This window comes from Parasteatoda tepidariorum, chromosome 11, assembly GCF_982258835.1.
Source record: "Parasteatoda tepidariorum strain Cologne lab strain chromosome 11, Ptep-v5.0, whole genome shotgun sequence".
NCBI classification, from domain to species: domain Eukaryota; kingdom Metazoa; phylum Arthropoda; class Arachnida; order Araneae; family Theridiidae; genus Parasteatoda; species Parasteatoda tepidariorum.
The window spans coordinates 12909263-12935555 of NC_141765.1; the positions used below are offsets into that span (position 1 = coordinate 12909263).

Here is a 26293-nt window from a genome sequence, read left to right on the forward strand (position 1 = left end):
AAATTTTAGAGAAGACCAGGGAATTTGGTATTACCACACATCATCTCTTTATTGATTTCAAAGAAGCCTTTGACAGTATTAATAGAAATCGCTTGTATGAAGCCCTGGTTGAATTTCAAGTACCACCAAAACTAATTAGACTTGTAGAAGCAAGCATGTCAAACACCGTATGCAGAGTCAAACTTTTGGGATCTTTATCTGAAGAAATTAAAGTAAACAATGGAGTCAGACAGGGAGACTCCTTATCATGTCTTCTTTTTAATGTTGCTCTAGAAAAAGTTATAAGAGATGCTGAAATCAATATCAGAGGCAACATATTTTCAAAATCTATTCAAATATTGGCGTATGCGGATGATTTAGACATCATTGCACGAACTGTTCCTGCATTAAAAGAAGCTTTCCTTTCTTTGGAGCTTGCTGCTAGGGATATGGACTAATCATCAATACCGATAAGACCAAATACATGCCTGTACTTGCTAAATTAAATTCTAGTGAATCCTATCTGGAGATTGGTTCCCACAGGTTTCAGACTGTTCAGAATTTTACTTACCTTGGTTCAATTGTTACTGCCGACAATAACATAGACAATGAGATTCGGAGTCGTCTAATTTGTTCAAATAAGGCTTTTTATGGTTTAAAACGTTTTTTCAAATCATCTCTTTTATCAAAAAATACAAAACTTCTACTCTATAAAACACTCTAGCTGGTGAAAATAAAATTGCCATTTTTGAGAGAAAAGTTTTGAGGGCCATCCTTGGTGGGATAAAAATAAATAATTCCTGGAGAAGACGATACAATACTGAACTGTATAAAATCTACAGAGAGCCAGATATTGTGAAATTCATTAAAATAAATCGAATGAACTGGGCAGCTCACATTTTCAGAAGGAATGATGACTCAAATTTAAAGAAAATCCTATTACACAAACCCCTAACGAACAGGAAAGGAGGTAGACCCAGGCTGAGATGGCTAGATTTAGTTGAGACTGATTTCCTTACTCTAAAGGAGAAAAACTGGCGAACAAGTGTCAAAAGTAGAGAGAAGTGGATTCGAATTCAAAGGAAGGCACTGGCCCACCCTGGGCTGTCTAGCCAAATATGATGATGACTTGAAAAGGATTAACGTTTTATTTGTAGTTGTCATAATCGTAGTCAATTAGAGTATTCCGTGCCCATTTTTGTTGACCAGTGAAATTATTCAGTTATTCTTGACTAATGAATAAAGGATACTGAATAATGAATGGTTTATTCTTTATTCAAAATATTTCTGACTGATGAATAAATCCTTATTCATCATTAATTATTCAGATTTTGAATAATTATTCATCATTCTTTATTCATTATTCTGAATGACAAATGCCCATCTCTGTTACCGGACCTTACTCTTCATACATTTTTTTACTATATTTATTTTTGACACTTTTCTTTTTGGTTAATTTTACTCTTTTAGATATTTTAAGAGACTCGTTTTCAAGAATTCTACTTCCCTTCAAGATCCTTTTCATCTTTTACTTTTAGCCGGACACTTGGACTTTCCCTTCCATGGACAACTTTTGGTCATTGGTGACCTATTTCGTGATAGCCATACAACTTGATGTCTTGTTCTAAAATTTTATATTGGTTTAAACTATAAATCCCTTTTGGGATTATTGATTTCAAATTTTATAAATCCCATTGGGAAACTATCTGTTCTTGCACGAGCACATTTTGCTTTCATTTATCTACTTCTTGCTTTTTACTTTCCAACATTGTGTTGACAATACTTGATTTTTAAATTTACACGTCATCGATATTATTACAACTGTCGTTGAACAGCCGACCCAATTTTAGGTTTACGACTAATAATGTTCAACTCTGTAGCCGTGTTTTTTTGAACCCAATACTGAAGACTCCTGGATCAGTATTCCAAGAGGTATGATTTGTTATGGGAACATGGAGGACTTTGTGAAACAATAGATTTAGCTTGCACCAGTCACCGTTTGCGACACGGCCGGAGGGGATCGAACCTACGACCTCTTGGACATGAGCCCAGTGCCCTAGTAACCAGGCTATCCCAGCCGTACGTCATCGATATTGTGATATTTTCTAATGTGTATTAATCTTTGTTAATTTCAATTTTACTGTGTTTGCAATGTTTAATTTTGCAATGTTTGGTTATCAATAAATTCCACGGGTGGGGCCTCGCTGGGCTCTCGTCCGGGCTGTACCATCCAGACTTGCGCCTCCTCTCCTGAGGGGCCTATTGTGGCGACAGGTCGAACCCTTATCCGAAAACTCCTATGGGGGTAGGTTTGTCACTATTAATTTTATAATTGCATGCAAGAAAATTTCGATTTACTTAAAATGTTCCCGAGATATAACAAATTTAGCAAGGAATGAAATTGGGGGCCAAGATTCGACCACTCTCCTGACTATATATATATATATATATATATATATATATATATATATATATATATATAGTCAGGAGATATATATATATATATATATAAGTTCAAAATGAAGATAAAACAAAGGAAAATTTCAGACATATGAAAAAAGGGGAAAAAGAAAAATAATAATAAAAAAATAACAAACAACTGGAGGGGAAAAAAACGAAAAAAAAAGGATAAAATTTTTTTAAAAAATCCGGAAAAAGAAATCTTTTCATCAGTCCACACGATTATATCCGGAGGAAAAAAGGAGTGCTTTCTAATATTGTATCAATATAGCCAAAGCAAAATATATCAATACAATAATGTGATTGATAATCAATGTTTGTTCAAAGTGTAACTATATAATTTTTACTTTGAACTGAGTCGTGAATTACATGAATCAAGCTATTATAACCCCTGGCACAAATAAACTGCTAAAGAATTAGTTTGGTTTCCAGTTTTCTCTTTTTACCCTGATTAATATATTTTTGCTGGCAAGTATTTGTGACACTCGGCGTGGAAGGGTTAGGATTGGATTTTAACGTAAAAATTCGATCATTTAAACAATAGGTAGATAAGGTGGTATTTATTTATTTTTAGTTGTACCCTAAGCTAAAGAGCCTATTAAATGAAAGAGTGATGACAACAGAACAGCGTGCGTGACGGTTATGTCTGGTCTAAAGATAACTATCGAATCAGTCCAAAAATAATTTCCTTCTTGTGTCTAAACTCTTTTTGTTGGGTTTCTTAATGTAGACTTATTAATGAAGCCGTAACTGGATAAAATATTAATTTTACTCCAACTTAAAGTAAAATTGAAAAGAATTTTTGTCTAAAACCGCAAACTTTATTATGCCATAAAATAGCACAAAAATTATTTTTGCTTACTTAGAAAGCTTTTCACTCAACACCTTCAAGGTTGAAAAGTTCTAGACCCCTTTCGAAATAAATTCCTGACTACTCCACCAAACATCTCCCCATTTCACCACACCATTAGGGTGGTTTTCATAGACCATAGGGAAAGTTTTTTTCATCGAATCTTTCACGGAAACCCCCTTAAAAAAAGCCATTTCATCTAAAACTAATATTCTGAGAACTTCTCAATAAATTAATACCCCGTCCTCGACCTTAAAAGTTTGAAAAAAGAAGAAAAAAAAAAGATTTTTCCTAAAAAAATTAGATATTTTAAGCTATAAATACCAAACGGATGATTGAACAAACACAAACTTGGACTCATTTTGTAGATAATGTTCTCAACTTTATCTTTTGAAATTGAAACTAGTCTGTAAAATGAATATATCAAAAGATACAAGCGTTTTTTGCTTACACTGGGGAACAAATTTTTTTGTCGAATTTATACAAAAACTTGTTCTTGCTTAGTTCTGGTGTTGGAATATCAAATCTAAAATTAGTTTTGCTCCTAAAGCAGATATTTTAAAATTATATTTTTAGTCTATTTTTTTGTCGAAATGTTCAAGTTTAAAAACGTTATATATAACAGTAAGTTGAGTAAATGATGCAACAAACTTCTAGAGGTTCTTAGGCACATCATCAGGGTTAAAACTGCATAGAAATCTATGACCGGAATGGTTGCCGTACACGGCTAGGTGCACTTCCCTATTATGACTTGTTCAGCGCATGGAGAAACAGTTCATAATAGGGAACAACACCTAGCGGTATATGACGACATTTCCAGAAATGTGTTCTTACGCAATTTTAGTCCTGATGATGTGCTCTAACTCCTCCAGAAAAGTTTTCAGCAACACTTATCAATCTTTGTTCGAAGTGTAACTATACTAACTGAGTGTAACTAAGTGTAACTATACTAACTGAGTGTAACTAAGTGTAACTATACTAACTGAGTGTAACTAAGTGTAACTATACTAACTGAGGAATTTATTTGAAACTTGTAACAGATTGCTAAGTAAGCTTCAGACTTTTCAAAAATGCACATAGATATGAAGAAATAAGTAATCAATCTTTTTAAGAAGGATTTGTTTACTCTAAACAATACTACGTTAAGAGCATATTTATGTTTAACATGTTGGAGGACACTTTGCGAATTTTTTCTAATTTTTGGAAATGAGGAATTTATTTGAAACTTGTTTCAGATTACAAAGTAAGCGTCAAATTTTTTCAAAAATACTCATAGATGTGAAGAAATGAATACCCAAAAAGAAACATTTGTTTAGTCCGAACCATGCTACGTAAAGAACATATAGTTAACATAATAGAGGGCACTTGGTGAATTTTTTCTAATTTTTGGAAATGAGGAATTTATTTGAAACTTGTTTCAGATTACAAAGTAAGCGTCAAATTTTTTCAAAAATACTCATAGATGTGAAGAAATGAATACCCAAAAAGAAACATTTGTTTAGTCCGAACCATGCTACGTAAAGAACATATAGTTAACATAATAGAGGGCACTTGGTGAATTTTTTATAATTTTTGGAAATGAGGAATTTATTTTAAACTTGTTTCAGATTACAAAGTAAGCGTCAAATTTTTCAAAAATACTCATAGATGTGAAGAAATGAATACCTAAAAAGAAACATGTGTTTAGTCCAAACCATGCTACGTAAAGAGCATACGGTTAACATAATAGAGGGGAATTTTTTATTATTTTTTGCAACTTTTTTAAAATTTGATTAACCCCTTAACAATGACATATATATTACAGAAAAATGGAAAATTTTTTTGACTGTTTAATTTTGTTATTTATATTATTATAAGAGTTAAAAAATGTTTTTTTATTACTACAAAAATAAAATTTTAAATGCAATAACTACTGTATTTATAATTTTTACATACACATAAAAAAAGTAATGGATTACACACACATCTTATTCAGTTAGAGCAAATTAAACAAAATTTAGAAGCTAAATATAATGTATTATAAAAGCACAACAATATGATTTGCTGTACATAAATTTTACAAATCTTTTACAGCATGGTATATCCCAAAACCCAGACCCACATTTCCCTCCCTCGACTGAAGTCGAAAGTGAAAAACTAGGGCCACTAATGCCATCTATTAGGTGAATTAAGAATCCTAAAGTAGAAACGAGCTTAGCTCGGGCTTCACAAAATAGAAACGTTAATTCGGACATCACAAATACTGCAAGCAGAAGTTGCTCGAACTGGATTCGGGCGACACTGGCAAGGGGTTAAGATTAGAAAAGGAGCGTCAATTCTTGCAAAAATACCCGTATATGTAAAAAAAAATGAACTCAAATTTTTTTAGCAGCAGTTTTTATTCCAAAAAATGTTACGTTTAGAGCATACATATAAAAATTTAAAAGCGTTTTGCGAATTTTTTGTAACTTTATCCTGTGTGATAATTCATGTACATTTTTCAAATATACCCATAGTTGGGAAGAAAAAAACACCCAAAATTTTTAAGAAGCATTTGCTTAAGCACATTGCATTAAGAAGCATTATCAGTAGGGTTGAACTCTCATCCTTACTGAGGAAGTGGGATGCAGCACTCATCCTATAGACGAGAGGTTATCGATCCAAAGTATTCCAGAGCACTATATTAAGAGAGGTCAGCAACCATAAAAGTGAGGTGTAGTTCTCATTTCTCCCTACTATTGTATCTTTTTGAAAGACATGGAAAAGTGTGGAAAGGTATGGAAGGGTTAACAAATATTTGGAACCTTGTTAAATTGAATTAATTTTCCATTCATTTAAAATTTGAAATTTTTTTAAATATTTTTTTTAATTTTTTTTTAAGAATTTGATGACATTAAGATTTGATATGGTTAATTTGATGACAAGAATCGTACAGTGAACAGTTTTAAATAATTATTAAACTATTTAAAAGACTAGGTGACAAACTTTCTCAGGACTTTACTATCTTACAAAACGAGAACAGTTTTTTCCCCTTAGAATTTGACGACAAAATTTGGTCAATTTGAGGACAAGAATCATCCAGTGAACAATTTAAAATAAATATTAAACTACTTGAAAGACTAGGCGACAAACTTTCTCAGGACTTTACTATTTAACAAACCAAGAACATTTTTTTTAATACTTTTACTTATTTTGCATTGAAAATTGAATTTTCCTTTTAAGGCAGAATAAGTTTTGAAAAAACAACTAATCTATTGTTTCGTAACTTGGCCACATATAGTGTAGAATAAAAGATGGAACTTCTTAATAATCGAATCAAATGATCGAATTTACACTTATCAAAAGACACTTTTAACAGTAACCTAATTTATGCTCATTTATTTGAGCAGGCATTACTTATAGTTTTGAAATCCTACTCTAAACCGCAGTTTCCTTCAGTAAAGATACCTTTGCGTGAAATTATCTAATCGACAGCTCTCCTAACTAAACTATTGAAAATATTTCTCCAGAATGCGGTAACTCCCTATAATTTTAATGTTGACAATTCGAATTAAAAAAAGTAAGTTTATTGAGAGGAAGTTCATTTTCGTGTCAGATTTCGGTGCTTAAAATATCGTTTGCACAAATTAATGGGCATAATTAAGGTTAGTCCATTTTGAACGACAAAGATTGTATCCTTTGTACGTGAAAATCCGATATTCTGTTAACTATGTCCAATTATTTTTTACATGACTGTACGTGTACAAGTTACGATGCTATAGATTAGTATTTAAATCTTATTCCGGTTAAAAAAGAAAGTTCGATTTTCAATGCAAAATTGATCAAAACCGATTAATAGATGAAAAGCTGTACTGCTTTTGCCATTTTGAGCACGGCGTGCTAGGTTATATACAGGATGTTCCGTAAAGACCACCTGTAATATGTATTTTTAGAATCCTCATCAAAAAAGGAAACAAAAGCGAATGGGAGGTCGAAATTAATATTTAAGCGAGGAAAAAACAAAAAAAAAGAAACATTTTGTAATTCTGATAAATAAAAGTACAGGAGGATGAATGTGAGAAACATCAAAACAAGGTGTTTCTATGAGTCATCTCTCAACTCCTCTGTTTTTCCTCCCACAAACAAACATGTCTTAGATCTTACTGTATTTGCTATTCTGCACTGAGACTCGCCAAATTTCTATAACTTTTTCCCCTCCTGACTTAAATATTAATATGTGACCCCCAATGTGTGCACTTTTTTGTTTCATTATCGGTAAGGATTTGAAAAATAGATAGTAAAGCGGTCTTTACGGAACACCCTGAACATATGAATTATTCTCACGATGTGTTAATTTGCGGATAGTCTGTTCTGGGATTCTTAGCTCGAAATCGACAGTCGATTTGAGCTTTTGGAAGCCGCACCAGGGGGCACTTTGCCTGATATTCTACTTTTCCTGCCCATAGCTCGATTTTTGGCATTCCAAGCAAGTTTTAGTAGATCTTGAGCGCTTTTTTCGGTCGACGTGAAAACCACTGGTGTTTTCAGTAGAGTAATGGCGAGCACACAGAATGCATTGATTATTAATTATTTTACACGACTAAGTCCTCGTTGGAGACCGATATATAGAAACAGAGAAGATGCTTTCAGTCTTTATGACGATGTATCCTTAGATTTTTTTTTTCTTTCTGATTAACGAAAAATTTTGATCAGTATTTATGCGTGGAACTAAGTGAGGACTTGGAAAAAGAAGCAAGGCGAGGAAACGTGATTTCAGTAGAAACACAAAAAAGTTAAACTTAATTTATTTTCAATATCATGAGCATATTTATATTTAAGAAAAATCTAATTGATTTAAATTTTTCTTTGCTACATGCGAATAAATCAGCATTTTTGGGGTTGTAATAGTATATTTGATGAACTTAATAGGTAAAATTGCAAATGTAAATTTTTTCCGCCTAAAAATTTCATAGAATTTTTTATTTTATTATTACTTTATTAGATTATCTGAAGTTAAACTGTAAATAATAAATATCGATGATTAGTAACCAGAAATCGTCTCAATTTTCTTAGCAAATCTTTTACTCCACTAAAAAACAAGTGTGTCATTTTTTAATTACTTTTTATGATCTTAGAAAGATACTGCAGATAGGAATTTAATGAGTTAAATTATGCTTTTTATTTCATATTCTTAAAAAAAAAAATTTAGACCTTGTAATTTTTATTAGTTTTATCTGTAATAAAAAGTTTGCTGTAATTTCTTTCATCTCTGAAACAAGGTAGAGAAATTTAACTTAGTATATTTCCTTTTTTAATCAATATGAAAAATATATGATTACAAAGTGTTTTTGAACTTAAACTTCAAAAAGGAAAAAAATTTAAAAAATTGAGTTTTCACGACGTCACATGTTTATGTGAAACTTTTTTTAAAAATTCTTTTCAAGAATTTTAATTTTATTTTATTTCAAATAGTTAAATTTGTATTTCTTATAGATATTGTTTGCATTATTTCCAGTAGAAAAGATTAATTTTAAAACTAAAATACTTTTAAGTACTATTCAACTTGTAATGTGGAATATCTAAATAGAGCTACTATTCTAATTGTTTATTACATTCATAGGCTTTATATGCATTACGATTTTTTGCAACTATCCGAAAAAACGGGCACTTACTTGCAATCAACAAAATGAAAAAGTTTTAAGCACTTTTGTCAGATTTTAGGTTTAAATCAAATCTACAGTGGTTCTAATATTACCATAAAAACTGAAACTGGGATATAAACAAATACTTAAGTGAATAATAAAGTATTTTGTAACTATGAAACTATACTATAATTCACTATTCTTAAAATCTCTGAAAAATCTTTTTTAACATAAAACTAATATTGCTGAACATGATAATTGTAATATGTAGTACATAAATAGCTTGACAAATTAATAACTAAATATTTCGAAGACCTCAAAGTGAATTTTTTCTTATAGCTAAAATTTTATAAAAATTTTGTTAAAGATAGTTCAAAACATTTTCCATGTAACAAAAAATTCCATGTAACAAAGATATAATGAGCTGTAATGTTTATCTCTTCATCATTTGTTTGGTATTTATCAAATTTCACCCGAATAAGAATAATGAAGCATAAAATAAAAAGCTTACTTGAAAATAGAATTTAAACTGCAAATTATACATTCTTTTATTATCAAAACAAATAAAGTGATATAAATACTATCTCTTTAAATAAAAAAAAGCCTTTTCCCACGTCTATTAAATCATAATTAAGAAAATTCAAAATTTTCAAAAGACTAAGTGAAAACCATCTGTTTTGCAACATAAAGTGATATGTAGCAAAAATGCTGTTTACATTTAAAAATTCTGATATTTTAATTTTTTTCTGGCTCATTTCTACTATCCACATAATATTAAAAGCACTTAAAAGTTTATTTCTAAAAAAAAAGCATGCATGTGATATGCCAATACCAAGTACTCTTGTAATACAATTCTGAAAAGCAAAATTTGGTTTCTTAATCGCTATTAGAATAAACAAACCAAAGATTCGAAGATCTGATTTCAACTGAATAACATTTACTACTAATAATAGTACATATTAGATTTTTAATTATCAGACTCGTAAATAAAATTCATGTAACACGTCAATGTTTATTATTATCACAAAAAAAAATTATCATCTCGGATATGTATATGAAATTTATTTAATAAATGTAAATATCAAATATTAGTGCAATAAAATAAAAGTAAAGTTTTACAATATTTAATCTCAAATAAATCTCAAAAGACAATATTTTATCGCAAATAGATACTGAACCAAAATGCCTTTTTCAACAGCTTGCCGACGCGTGAATTGCATCAGAATGCTTCGAGCATTTTTATTGGCTGATAGCACGGAAGAAGCTTCACCCCTACTCTACTCATGAAGTAGACTAGTCCACGAGTCTACTCCACTGATATTAGCGTTCAGAATACCGAAATTCAAAACAGTGGACGGTGTGACGTCAGGGGAAGGCGTCACTCGGGGAAGTTCTACTTCCACTGGTGGTTTGTTTGAAATCTTAACCCTGGTTGGTGGGCGTTGAGCCCATGTTCAAGGGATCGTGAGTTCGATCCCCACCAGCCGAAGATTACCCGTGTAGTAAATGGTGACTGGTGCACCATAAATCTATCGGGTCACAAAGTCCTCCATTCCCATAACAAATTATACCTCTTGGGGTACTGATTTGGAGATTAATCTCTCTTTGGTTCAGGTCATAAGTACGAACAGTGGATGTATGAATGGATACGCCCTATAACCGGGCTCTGACGTGTGTGTGGCTGAAGCCGTATTCCTGGCCATAGATGGTGCCACTGGAAAACAAGAAACGTACTCTCCCCCTTAAATTCGCTTAGTCTCATTAAGCAGGCTTGCTGATATAGGCAAGTGGCATTAGAAACAACAACAGGTGCTAATTTGCAATCCGGAAATAATATTTTCCAGAATTTGATTCGCTTACAATACAGGAAATTACAATAGTTATGAAACTTAGAATAGTTTACAAATGAAAAAAATTGTAAAAATCTTTTCCTTTTCTTAATCTTTGCAAAATGATTACGTTTTTTTTTTTTTTTTTTTTTTTTTAACTTTCTTAGTTTGTTGGAAACTTAATTAAATTTATATCGAGTATTCTGAAAAATTATGGGAGCATTTTGATATTTGTAATTATTTAGGGTGACTCATACCCACTGTTCCTTATGCAAACCAGGCTCATCAAAACACAACAGCATTTACGCTAAAAAATTTTAAAAAAATAATAATAATACAAGAAACTAGTTAATATAAATTTGAAAAAATAGCAATTATAAGAAACGAAAAAAGTGACATTTTTAAAATTGCAGTTTTTTAAAAAAAAATTAGCTATTGTATCACCTTAGGAAATTTTTATTTCTCTGAAAGTGAGCTTAGAATTCAATGAAATCCGTTTTTAATATGCAAAATCATAAGCAATATTTGTGTATCCCGTGATTATTGGGTGTGAATTACCTTTACAATAATGAATTACAAGGATGCGTAAGGAACCCAGGCATTCAGTCCAAGGAACATCTTATCGATGACACTATAAATTTAAATCGTTTACAGATATTAATTTTATTGTAAAATAAAGAATTTTATTTGGTAAATATTTGGCTTAGGAAGATATCTTTAAAGAATAAAATAGGTTTTTCAAACAAATTTAATAATGGCGTTTTAGGTCATAAATAATAAAATATTTTACTCTTTTAAGAATAATTAAGAACATTTTGTTAGAAATGATAAACTTTACACCATAGAATGAAACATAAAAATTAGTTTTATTCATGTATTTAAACTTTTATGAATAAAAATTTTTCTTTTAATTGAATAAATATTTTTACCCCTCCTCAGTGTTTACATTATAACCCTCCTTTTTTCAAAGTTGTTTTATAGAGGAGCTTGCCTCGATTATCCAAGTATCTCAGCACGCCTCTGCTAAATAGATTGAAAATAATATTTAATTTATTTTGACTTCAAATTTTAGAGTGGCATCATATAATGCCGATTAGAATTCATCACTTGTACGGATATTAATTTGGATAAGTAAGATAAGCGAAGATAAAAAAAGAGAACATCTGGTGCATTTTTCTTTCTGCTTAACTTTTCAACTTTAATTGCATTTGAAAGTGAATTCTAACAGTATTCTCAGTGATTTATACTTTAACAGGGACATAATTTAAAACCCTGAGGTGCGGACAAGCAAAGAAAAAATTAACGGAAAAAAAAAGAGAGAGAAAATGCTCATTTATGAATTTTGCAGGGCGATGCACGTCATGAAAAAGATGCTCTATTTTAATGAATGGTAAATGAAACATATTTATGAAAGTTATATAAGGCTCGTCTTCTAAAAAGGAATAAATACTATACTTCGAGCCTGTTCCATGTATTCATTTGGACAGAAGACAATGCCAACTAGTATTTCGAGGTCATTTTACGAAAAACCATGTTATACCTTATTTACTTCAACTTATAGCACCTACTTTTGGTGAAGTAAACCACTTTTTTCCTTAGGTTCAATATATTGGACGTTACGAAACAACACGTGATTTGGAAAACCTCGTGATTGTTTAGGTGTAAGAAACCTGCCCTCAGTAGAAAAAGCAGGTCTTTAAAATAATTCTTATTTTGATTATGTCATTTGAGTTTCGAAGAAACGGACATAGAAATTCGTTGGTTAGTTAGTTAGAGTTTGAAAAGAAATAAATGTATGTTGATTTAAGCGGAAATTTTAAATTTTTGTAAGCACCTTTTGGATAATTTATACTTTTTGAAAGGGGCTCAGACTTTGCTGTTGCTCGTATTATATATTTCTACAACTTTAGATTGTTGTATTTTAATGGCAATGTTAAAACAAAAAATACAATTATAATGAGAGGAAAAATAGTCAAATGTAATGAAAAAGGCTCTTTTTATATGGAAAAAAAGGTTACGGCTGGTTAAAAATGTGAGTAAAGAATTTCTTCTAATTCAGAGGTAATATTATTGGAATAATTTATATCTGAATTTATCTACTAATAGATTTAAAGTAATAAGCAATATTTTAAAATTATAGTAATGTTAGTAATATTTTAATAATATCCTAATAATATTATTATAATAATATAATAATAATGATATAATATAATAGTAATAAGTAAAATTATAATAATAATAATAATAAGTATAATTATAATAATGATAAGTATAATTATAATAATAATATAATAACAATAATAAGTATAATTATAATAATAATAATATAATATTATAATAATAGTAAATAAATTAAAGTATTATAGTAATGTTTTGCCTAATCATAAGTAAATAAATAAATAAAATGATAAGAAAAAATAATTTATTTATTTTTTCATTTGGAAAATTAATAAATATTTTTACTGATTCAAAGTTTATTTCTTTCTGTGAAATAAATGCATTTTTGTAACAAGTGAAAGAATTAAAAAAATACAATCTGGAAATTATCCATTTTAAGATTGCAACAAAAATTTTAGCTTAACAATGAAAAATGATTTTGCTGTAATCTATTGAATAAAACTTTTTATCTGACTCCTAGTCAAAAATAAATTCTTAAATTTTAAATTTGATTAAGAATGACTAAGCGATAAACTTTGAATTTGATACTATTTTCAGCACATTAAATTATAATGAGAATAATAATAAATAAAATTTTAAATATGATTGTTAAATAAATTATAAAAGTTAAGCAAAAGGATAATCACTAATTAGAAATTCCGAACTAAAAGTTTTGATTTCATATGTTTTTAAAGTAATTGATTGTCGGCGTATTTGTTATCCTAAAATAAATAATAGATTGGAAGATTAAAGGAATATTCTTAGTAATAAAGACATAGTCGATTTCTTTCTTTATCTTACAGTGATATCACATAAAAGGTTGACCGACATAAAATACTCAAAGTAAAAAAACCACAAATAGTTATTTACGATTTCAAATCCATATTGTAGTTCTACTCTGTTCTTTATAAATACATTTTCATGCAGATGAATTTATTTTCACTGTTAAATTCTTATATTAAATTACTTTTACCAGGAAAGTTATGAAATAAAGCTTCGAAACAACATTGACATTTAGAATTCAAGTCTAAATAAATGCACGAAAATGATGCTTTCCAATGATGGCTTTAAATCTTCTTTAAGTAGAACTGATTCATCTGATGAAGAATATTATTTAGGGAATACAACACCTACAAGAATTAATACTTCAAATACTATACCAAATGGTCACAATGCTGACCTAGAGTGTTCTGGTGTTTTTGTTGCTGGCTATACAGGACCAATACATAAATGGGAGCATCCAGGCTATCAATTTTTGACCGAATCCGCACAAGGTAATTAAAATTTCAGTACTTATTACTAATTCTAATACCTTTTAAGAGTTTATTTATTTCGATGTATTTTAATAAGAAAATTCAATTTAATGATTTTTATTATTTATTCAGTTTTTAAAAAGGAAAAAGGAAGACAGAAAAAAGAAAAGAAAAATTAAGATATGTTTTGAACATTGTAATAAATAAATTTAGGAGCTTTTTTATTTTTATTCAGTTTACAAATTTAATAACTAAGTCATAGTTTAATAAATTTATCTCATTCTTAATAATAAAAAATTGCTTCTTTTTTTTATTTTTTTCACACATTTTAGAAATAATGATAAATAAAATAGATAAATAGTAATAAAAAGATGTATTTTTAAAGACTTTAAAATGACTTACTTTATGACTATGGTAACGTCTACAGGAACGATTGACTGATAGGACAAAAAAAAAAATTTTCATTTCGTTTAATTTTTCTATCTGTATTCGAAATATTTCATTATTTGACCCTATTATGACTATCTCACTTCAGAAGAGTGCAAATAAATAGGTTTTTAAATGGAAATATTATGAGAACTGCAGCAGAAAACATAATATAAGCAGTTAATATTCTTATGATAAAAAATATTTTGCTTATGAAATATTAAAATAAAGGAAAGTAATGTTACTAAAATTTTTAGTTGCATCGTTAAGTTGTCAAAAAGCCATTGATGAGTAAAGTCTGAGAAAAATATTGTTCACCCTTTAATAACTTTGGATCTAAATTATCGGATTTTCTTGTACCAAGTTTCAATCTTGATAATTCAACGGATGGACCATAAATATGCAAATTAATTAGCGCCGACAAAGTTACACACAAAAACGCAACTTTTTTTTCTAAAGAAAGAAGAAAAAAAACAGGATTATTATCATTTGTTGAACTAGTTAAAATTAAAAAAAAAATCATAGGGGTAATATTCAATTAAAGTTTATTATGGTACAAATTGTTTAGATAGGAGAGCGGTCAAAAAATCGAGCCCTTAATGTCAAATTTTATTTTTTTTGTAATTCGCAATATTTATTTAAACAAATCAGTCTGTTTACACGGAAATATAAAATTCATTTTTTTTAAAGATTCAAGCAAAAAGTAAATTTTATAATTATTATTTTAATTAATTAATTTAGTAAGAATCGATAATTGTTTGAGTTATAATGCATACAAATTTTAACATAATAAAAAATGTGCAAATATAAATTCCACAATCTAAATTATTGAAATGTGTTGGTGGAATAGTTATCGATAAATGAAAATGAAAAGATACGACTTTTTTGAAATTTTAAAGCTTAAAAGCAATTTGTCCGTTTTAATTCTTAGAATATTCCTGAATTCTTAGAATATTTGCTTATGAAATTTAATTTCCTACATATAAAAAAAAAATTCTTTATATCAAACCCTGTTTTCGTCTTACAATAAAATAAAGTTAAATAAAAAAGAATTATCATGACATCTACCATGTTTGTATATTAAAATCACGTATGTGTTATATAATAAACTAACTGGTTTTAAAAGTATGTGTTAAGTGTAGAAATATTTGTTTTAAAATTTGTTTTTCTCTTTAGTAGAAGGTCAATGTAGAAAAGAAATCTATTTCGAGTTTATAGGACTTGATTAAAATATTTTTTATTCAAACATGTGATGCTAATTAAGAAATACGGTTAATTTTTTCGTTTTCAGTTAGGTACTTGTATCGTGTTTATTCAAAAGATAGTTACTCTAAATTAAATATTTTACAGTTTATTTGAAATATGTTTTCCTTCTGTATTTGACTTATTGTGATCAATAAATATTCTTTGTCATTTCTTATCTGTGTTTGTTGCCGAATTACGTAGAGTTCAAAAGAGTATTTTTATTGAAAATTTGTGCAATGTTTATGCAGTAAAATAAAAAATAACCTTTATATTCTTGATAAATCAGGTGGTGACAAATAATTACAATTTGCCTTTCAAAAAATTTACATTTGTCCTACTTGTTTTCATTTCACTGGTTCATTATAAAATGCAAAAAATTGCAAGATTGCAAAAAATTGCTTTGTGGATTGCTTTGTAGTTCTTACAATGTTTGGCAAAAATTGCAAAAAATTGCAAGAACCACAAAGGAAACTCAGTTAATACAATTTAGTTATTAAATACTAAAAAGCATTTGGTGACTCGTTCAATATATCAACGAATACATTAAAAACGATATATCGAAATCCAAATAAATAAAAAAAAAATCATGAGGGAGGAAGGCGAAATGAAAAACAACAAAATCAATTCGATTGTCATATAAAACATAAAAAAGTTTTTAATCACAGTCTTTCAAATCATCTTTTGTTTTTCTCGGGCAATCAAACATGTTTTGATGTTCTAATCTGGATTTTCCATTGCCAAGCATCGGCAATCGCCTAGGGGCGTTGGAGAAAAAGGGCAGAAAATTCAAGTTAATGATTTACTTTACACTGAAAAGACAATTTTTTTTCTTCAATGATTTTCATAATTTTTTTAAAGGATACAATAAATTCATCAACCACATTTTTCATGTTTGAATTTCTTTTTCAATTTTCTCTGAAGTGTTAGCTTGGTTTTCATGGTTTATTTCTGAGTTAAAATATGCCGTCTTTGCTTTTTGCATTTATCTAGACGCATGCTGTGATCGAAATAATTATTTTAAATACATTTCTCACTATTAAGTGTTCTTTTAATAATAAACATTAAAAACTATAAATTATTCTGCTAGTTTTCAATTTTTTACAAAACTATAATATTGTTTTGCCCCAGTTTATCAATTTTTTCTAATTATGAACAAATATTTATGGTATTGTGCTTTCACGATATAACTCTCTCTATAGTGATACGATAGTGTATTTTGACTACCTTTTGACTACTGACTGCTCCAAGTTGAAGCGAGCTCTGGAGACTAAACATTTTTTCGCGCATTATTACTTTAGTCGGCGACGTATTTAGACATTATTAACACAGTACACAATCCAAATTCTATTACTACTTTATCCACTCTATAACTGTATAATCAATATGTTTATTCATTAATTGTTAAGTTTTAAAATGGCTTCTCATTTGCACGCATAGTATACACCGATGGCTAACTCGAACCGTACATATACGCTTCTAAGCGGCACTCATGGTTTTCGCCAGACGCAAATATTTACCCATAGCAGTCAAAGGGTTAAATATTAATTTCTAATACTTATTGCGTCATTTTTTATTAGTATTCAAAAACATTTGTTAAAGGGGGTTATTAGAGAACACTCCCTATATGCAAACCATTTCGCTTTCTATCACCTTGGTATCATCAGCGTAATTAATAAAAATTAATAAGCAACATAAAAAAAAGTTCCAAAATTAAATTAACATACATTTTTATAAAACCTAATATGATTTATATTATTTTTCTATTTGTTTACAGTTACAACATCAACAGTAGAAAGGATTTTTAAAATTATCATTGTTGGAGATGCCACGGTAGGAAAAACATCATTCGTCCAAAGATATGTAAATGATATTTTTCGCAAAGATTATAAAGGAACGGTTGGAGGTAAGTATTAGAAAAAACAATATTTATTAAAATTTATAATGCAGGGTGTTATATAACGACTGCCCTTAATATGTTATTGTTGATAAGTACTCATAAGATATGGAAGTAGTTGATTCTGTATAGTAGTATGTATTATATAGTTGTTTACACCGTATCAATAAATTGGTATTAAACTGCCATTTTTACTAACGAGTTTATTTATTATATAGCATGTAGGCATATTTTTGTAAAATAATTATTTATATTCCATTATATATTGTAACAATAATTTATATATAATATAATTATAATATACACATATATATTTGTAACATATAATAATTAATTATATTTTATTTTATCACAATTATTTGTATAAATATTTTTTAAAAACCTTTTTTTTCGTCTCACTTTTTTTTCTTTTATTTTTAATTTACAGAATTATTATTTAAAGCTTCCAGATAAGTTAATCATAATAATAAAAGTAATAATAATAATAATATGCATGATAACCATAATTAAAGTAGAAGTCTTTAAAGTCTGAAAGAGAGAAAACTGCTGAGCCATATTTTCAGACGAATTTACAAAATTTAAAATTACTTAGACCATGAGAATTTGAATGCAAAAGAGTTCGAACTTCCGTTAGCAGGGATAAAAACGGCAACGTAAGGTCATTTTGGGGAGAAAATAGGCATAGGAAGAACAGGAAATTAACATTTTACAAGTCTACACATTGATATTGTCATCGCATTGACATTCACAATTTTAATTTGCATTTACATTTTATAAAAACTTTAGTGATCCAGTCTATCCTTGAACAATAGCGTTTTTATACTTAAGCAATAGCGGTAGGGCGCTGGGCCCATGTCCGAGAGTTCATGGGTTCGAACCCCGCCGACCGAAGACTGCCCGTGTAGTTGGTGACTGATGCACGTTAAAATTCTGTCGAGTAGCAAAGTCCTCCATGTTCCCATAACAAATCAGAACCTCTGGGGGTACTGGATTGGAGATCGATCGTTCTCTGATTCAGGTCAAAATTACGATCTGTGGATGAATGAATGGATGTATGAATGGGTCCGCCTTATAGACAGGTGTGACGTAAGATGTGTCAGAAGTCGAATTCTTGGCCATAGGTGGCACCACTGAGAAAAAAATCGCACACTCTGCCTTAAATTTGCTCGGTTTCACCAAGTAGGCTTGCCCGTGTGGCAAGTGGCATTAGAATCAACCAACCACAATAATTTACTCTACTATTAACGCTCTTCACTATGCTAAATACTAATGTATCTATAACTGCGTCAAATTATTTTTTTGCACCAAAAAAATAATTTGTGACGAAAGATTTTCTATTAGAAGTAATTGAAAAAAAAAAGAAATATATATATATATATATATATATATATATAGTATAAAAGGATAAGAAAAGTAGGATTGATTGTGATATATCTGAAAAATGATTTTGAGCCTAAGGACTTACTATAAACTGAACTCAGAGGCGCGACAGCCCATAGAGGGCCAAGGCCTACTGTACCCATCTCAGTTTTCCGGACCTTGGGCTCTGGGGGTGCAAGAGCAGATGTTCCGGTTGAATGGTCAGCGAAATGCGGAGCCCCCAGTGTTCAGTCCACGTGCATGCTTGGTATTCATTTTATCGACCTACTGAAGGTATGAAAGGCTGAGTCAACCTTGCCTGGCCCGAGAATCGAACCAAGGACCTGCAGCACGAGGGTGCGAAGAGCTGCCACTCAGCCACCGGGCGTCAAGCACTTATTATAGTGCTTTAATTTTTCCAAGTCATTGATTTTAAAACACAACAACGTGTTAAGAAAAGCTTAATTTTTCTTGCAAATTTTTAAAGGAATTTTTTTTAAATGTTAATGTTTTTCGAATTAACATAAAATAACTAATCAGGGGGTTTCAGAACCAATCAGGATGAGTAACTAATCAAGGGATTTGAAAGAGAAACACACTTTATGTGTGTGTGATATTTATTAATCCATATAACAAATTACAAACCTTTAGAAAATTGGCATTGCTTAAAAAACATGCTTACGAACTTCAGGTCAATAAAATTATAGGTTTACGATATGTTCTGGCCATTGCCTAGTTACTCTAATGTACAAATTCCAGGAGAGATATACAAAATTGCATGGAAACTACAATCATTATGGCATAATGAATTGATATTTTCTACCTTATTATGACAATGCAAAAATTAGTTCTTTAAAAAATATTTCCCTCATTTTCCATTAAAATTAGCTTATAACTTTTTACTCTGCGGCATTTTAAAATAAATTGCGGATATCAAAATCAAAATTTTGCTTAAAATCAATGCTTGAATGAAATATAAGTGCATGCACTATCCAATGATTCTTAATTGCATTATGATTATTTTTAAATAAGGTTCATGAATTTTTGATAAATACTTTACTTAATTTTTAGAAAACTGAATAATTTTATTTAACATTAGATTTAACTTTGAAATTTGATATTGTTTTAGGTTCAATTTTAAATTCACGCTTTAGAAAATTTATATTTATTTTAAAAAGCGCTAATATCGATGGTGATCTTTTAAATTCTTAACGCACAGTACTTTGCTAAGTTCAAAAGTATGTTGACATGAAAACATCATGAGCAGGAATCAATTACTCATGAAAAGTAATAATTTTCATCATTTTAATTATGATTTTTAATAAAATAAAATATATCGCATCTGTTTTTCAGGATGGGGTATAAATCAGAGCTATGGAGTCGAAAAAAAGTTTGCTAGAGTTATAAAAGTTTACTCAACTACGACTCCGGTGGTTTGTTAAAAAGTTAGGTACTTATAGGCTGAAAGAAATAAAAGTTTTGTATTTTTGCTAATTATTTACACAAATATTTATAATTATGTAAATAAAATATTATTCGTCTGAATATTATAATAATAATTTAAGTTATAGAATAGCACAAAATAAATTTGCAACAACTGAACATTTTCGAGCCTTTGATAGATTGAACTATTGAAAAAAAAGTACAGAAAACTATTTAAACTATTGAAAAATCAATAATAAATAAATTAATAATAATTGGATTTAGTTTTATTAATTCTAAAACGAAATTTTATTATCTAAGTTGAAGTTAATTAAAAGATAATTAAAACAAATTTAATGTATTCTTTGCAATAGCTTTGTAGTTAATCAATATTCACTAAAATATCTTTTTCTCATATGATGTTTATATAAGTGAGTGTGGGGTATTGAATTCTAGCTCTCACCTTATAATGGCTTTGTGCTATTTTAAAATTTGATATAAATACATTTGCTAAAATTTATTTTTTCAATTGTAATGTTGTAATATAAAATCTAATTTAAAATAAAATATCTTAAAATTCAATCGTACTGAACAAAAAAAAATTGAAGCAAATAACAAACATTTGATTCCAAAAAGGATATTTTGTGTGATGTTGACTTAGGAAGAAAAAACGTGAATAAAGCACAAATGGAAATACAGAAATAGACGTGACGTACTCGATTCTCTAAACATGTACGTTTCTCAATGTCGAAATGTTCTATCTTATTACAATGGTGTTTACAGTTTAGACACTGAAGAAGGGTTTCGTTTATAGAACCTAAACTATAGTATGTCTATTTCTGCACTTTCATTTGTGCTTTATTCATATTTGTTTGTTGTTGCTTTAGTTAGCATTTTCTTAATAATAATAATATAATATAATATAATATAATATAATATAATATAATATAATATAATATAATATAATGTAATGTAATGTAATGTAATGTAATGTAATGTAATATAATGTAATATAATATAATATAATATAATATAATATAATATAATATATTTCCTAGAGTTCGGTGAAAATTTACAATTAGTCTTAGTTGGAATTTCAGGAAAGTTTGGAGTAAGAGACAAACATTTCAATTATCAATTCCACAACCCTATAATCCTATAATTAACATAATTCTATTAATTTGTAAACTACGTAGTATAAAAAATACTAATCTAAATTTATATTTTTAACAGTTTAAAAGCATAAAACTGAAATTACTAATAGATGCTTGCATTCTATTTCTGGAATGATTGATTAGAATATATCCTTATTAGTTTTAAAATGCTCGTAATGTGTCTTCAGGGGAGCTTCGAGGATTCAAATATCAATTGTGCTTTCAAAATCTAAATAAATGGTTCCACTAAAGAGCCTTAATGCCTTTATGTCTCGTCTAACTGTCTCCAGGCATTTTTGTGCATATAAGCTCCACTTTGTCTCGTTGAATTTTTCTTCTTTAATGACTTAAGTTAGTTTATGGCTATTCATTCGTAAAACCGGAGCTGTGGAGTCAGCAGTTGGAACTCCAGACTTTACTTAAATCCCGACTCCGACTTATATTCGATTAAAATATTCACCGAATCCTTGAAAAATATTCATATTATTACTAATTATATATCAATTTCAAATTAAATATTTCTATTTTTTTACGAACGATTAAAATTAGAGGTATTTTTCTTAAAATTTAAAACCACATTTTATATTAAAGCATAACAGTTGAAGAAATAAACCTTAATATATATGTGTATTTGCACAAAATACTAAAATTAGAGCTACACTCTAAAAATTACGGTACTTATAGTGTTACTTTTTATCGTAAAATCCATTTTTACCTGAACATATCACGGAACAAAAATCTGACATACCGTAATTTTTGTAGTAATGATTACCGTAAAATCACTGATTCACTCTAAGTGAATAAATATTACTGTAAAAATTAATGTATAATATTTTATGATGAAAATGGATTTTACAGTAAAATGGACTTCAATGATGATGCGCCCAAAGTACCGATACTTTATACCGTAATATGAGCTGGAATTTCTTACAGTGCAGATATTAATTTCTCCCCCACCCACACTCGCACGTATATAAATATCTTATTACAAGAATATTCCTTAGTGAATATTCATGAACTAAATAACAATTTTAAATGGTTTATTTAAAATTATACAGATTATCTTTTTTTTTTCCAATTTTATAACTTAGCTAAATAAACTTATTATGTATTTTATGAATAGAAATATGATATGTAGCGAAGTTATTTATAATTGATTATTATTTGCAAGGAAGTATATATTTTTTAATAGCGTTATCAAATTATAAATATTTTATTCGCAATAAATGTGGTATCGAGAATAATTTTATGAAAAGTGATAGAAATTTGCAATTAAAATACGTTGATCATACGAAACTATTTATCTAAAAGTATCTCAATAAATTTATTTTTACTTGTATTAATGCTTTAAGTAGAACAAATTATAGATTCCATAGACATATTATTCCATAGACACATTATTTTAATCGAACAAAGGCTCAAAGAAAGTTAAATTTGATAAATTAATTTTATGATAAGTTATAATTTAAATAATTGCTATGATAATCATTTGAGAAATATTTTTGTTTACATAATTATAAATATTTGTTAAATTATGTTCATTAAATCAAAGACTTCTCTTATCCGCAAAACCTTAATTTTTACAAACCGGAGTCAAGCAAATTTTTTCGACTCTGATAAAATCGTCTTCAACTACACAGTCCTCCATACAGGGCCGAATTAAGTAGTCATGAGGCCTGAGGCTTATGGGTTAAGGGAGGCATTTATATTTATCTTAAAAATATTTATATAATTTCAAAATTAAAGAAACTTTAAGTTAATTATAGTAATAATTAGCAAATATTAAATTGGCAATAAAGCATTTGTTTATTTGCCCCAATACTTTATTACTTAAATATTTAATCAGTGAAAGACTTGACACTATATGCGTGCACAACGCACATATAGTAATAAAAAAGGTAATTTTTAAAATGAATAAAGTTAGTGTGGTGGACTTGCCTCACCTAAAATGGTAGTTGAGGCCAAAGCGCACCATCTTTACCTCAACCAACATGTCTTGTTTCCTGCTCCCCCCACCCGGCAGTTGAAGCTTGGGACCGGTCGGTGATGGTTGTTTTTACGATATATCTATCTGCTTTTGAATTTCTTAATGTAACTTACTAAACCAATCTTTTTTATTAAATAATTGTTAAATGTAATTATAAAACTAGTCGTTAATTCTTCTTAATTTTTCAGATTATTTGTTTTATTAAATATTCTTGTTGTTGTTGTTCATTTACGTCGCACTAGAGTTGCACAATGGGCTATTGGCGACGGTCTGGGAAACATCCCTGAGGATGATCCGAAGACATGGTATCACAATTTTGATCCTCTGCAGAGGGGATGGCACCCCCGCTTCGATAGCCCGACGACCTGCACGCGAAGTTGAGCACTTACGATAGAACAGTTTAACGAGGACCAATACCGCACACCCTCGGTCCCTACGCAGACTGATCCAAGTGGTTACCCACCCGCACACTGACCGCAGCCAGTGATGCTTCACTTCGGTGATCTGCTGGGAACCGTGTCTTAACGATCAGTCCATTGCGGGACATTAATTATTCTAAATGAATATGTTTATTACATTAATCAGATGAAGTAAATTTAGCCATAGTGGTGACCGAAACGAGCAATGTTTCTCGGAACCCGATCGAATTTTTTTTCTTAACAATCATTAGTTATTCTAAATTCTTACTGTTAAATTTACTTCACTCGATTTCATGTTAGTCCAAATAGGTAATTTTTTTTCTCTGTGTATACACGCGCATCACTGGATATTTACTCTGGATTATCATCTTATTTCAAGGTATGATATTTTATTTTTCAAATTTATTCTTGCATGAGTCAATAAATAATAAGTTGATGGTCAGTTTAAATTTAATTATTACATTTTATTTCCTATTTGTGTAACTTGTGTATCTTAAAAATGAGATTTATTTTATTCACTTTAAGCGTGAGAAATTCTTAATTTAATTTGTAATTAATTGCTCGTTACTAGAAATAACATTGATTTTTTATAGCAATTAGAGCTCTTTTGCAAGGCCTAGAACTCGGAGATCAACGTCCCTCTCAACTCCTTACTCGCATGCGTAGCTTAGCCAGAGAAGCTGCCGGTGAGCCGCTTCTAAAATCGTTATGGCTCTCTCGCCTCCCTTCTACATCGCAAAGTATTTAGCTGCGTTGAGTAGCTGTTGTAGCGGATAAAATTAGCGATATTGCGAGTGTGAATCAAATTAAATCTTGCGCTAAAAATTTTCAAAATGAATCTAGCTCACAGTTTCACAGTTAGAGCAACAAATTGCGCAGCTCAGCAAACAGGTTAGTGGGCTGACCACTCTTGTTCATTCACGTGATAGAGATAGAAGTGGAAATCGAGGTAACGGGCGAAATGATCGTAACAGCCTGTAGGATATCTACCACTACAAAATTACAATTCACTAGTATATAAGACATGCTAACTCGATTCTATGAAGGGATACCTTTTCATAGATGAAGGTTGACATGGTCGATATCTACTCTCCCCACACAGCCGATCCCGCAATAGACAAAATAAATTCAAAGATCCCGTGAACAACATGTGTTTTTATTACACAAATTTTGGAACACGAGCTCGAAAACGTTTATCACCCTGTGCGTTTCATAATCAACAGGAAAACTAAGTTGGCGATTGCCAAATGGCGAAGACAGCGACCGTCACGTTGATAAGCTCTTACTGGCAGGCTCCTCGTCTCATTTAAAATTTTTAATAGATACGGGAGCAGATGTATCGATAATTCCCAAATCTTTTTCGTCTTCTAAGAAACCTGATTAGTTAGTTTTATTCGCAGCCAACGGATCTCAGATATCGACTTACGGTACTAAATTGTTATCAGTTAACTTAAATTTACGTAGAGAATTTAATTGGCATTTCATCATTGCATACGTTACTCAGCCGATAATAGGCGTCGATTTTCTCACCAATTTCAATTTACTTGTGGATGTTCTTAATAATTGTCTTATCGATCACCTAACAAATCTTAAGTCATCCAGACATTTTTCTCGCGGTCTCCCAAATATCACTAATATTTGCTTGTTACCAAAAGATAATTCTCCCTACTAAAAAATTTTGTAACAATACTCGTCTATCACTAACCCATCGTTACATGATGAAAAAAAATAACGAAGTTTTGGTTTATCACCAAGTAGAGACCGTTGGTCAACCAGTTTTTTCTAAATCGCGACGATTATGTGCTGATATTCCTAACGCTGCTAAAAAAGAATTCGAATTTATGCTTTCGCAAGGTATTATCCGCCCTTCTAAGATTTCGTGGGTGAGCCCATTACATGTGGTAAAAGAACCAAACGGAGACTTCCTTGTGGCGATTACAGGCGCCATTACTGTGCTCGATCGCTACCCTGTTCCGCACATCCAAGATTGCACTCAGCAATTTTCAAATAAATCTATATTTTCGGTATTAGACCTTACTCGAGCTTATAACCAGATTCCAGTCTTTCCACAAGATATTCCGAAGACTGCCGTTACGACCCCTTTCGGCCTCTTCGAGTATGTCGGCATGCTCCTTGGTCTACGGTGTGCCAGTCAAACTTTCCAACGTTATATTCAGCAAGTGTTATCTGGTTTAGATTTTTGTATTCCGTACTTTGACGACCTCTTAGTTGCGTCGAGTTATGAAGATGAACATAAAA

General features: G+C 29.8%; 1 protein-coding gene across 3 annotated transcripts in view; it reads left to right on the top strand.

Annotated features, from left to right (window-relative positions):
• Nucleotides 1-11977: 11977 nt before the first annotated feature.
• The window catches only part of LOC107448407 (ras-related protein Rab-29), a 32619-nt gene continuing 18303 nt past the window's right edge, over nt 11978-26293 (top strand). Inside the window, exons 1-3 of one of the 3 annotated variants that reach the window (XM_016063588.4) lie at nt 11978-12108; nt 13852-14149; nt 17574-17702. In XM_016063588.4, coding sequence (XP_015919074.1) covers nt 13921-14149; nt 17574-17702 — 358 coding nt within the window. In that variant the 5' untranslated portion in view covers nt 11978-12108; nt 13852-13920. Of the gene's footprint in view, nt 12109-12194; nt 12780-13851; nt 14150-17573; nt 17703-26293 lie in introns of those variants that run through there. The other 2 variants (XM_016063586.5, XM_016063589.5) reach the window with 2 other exon arrangements.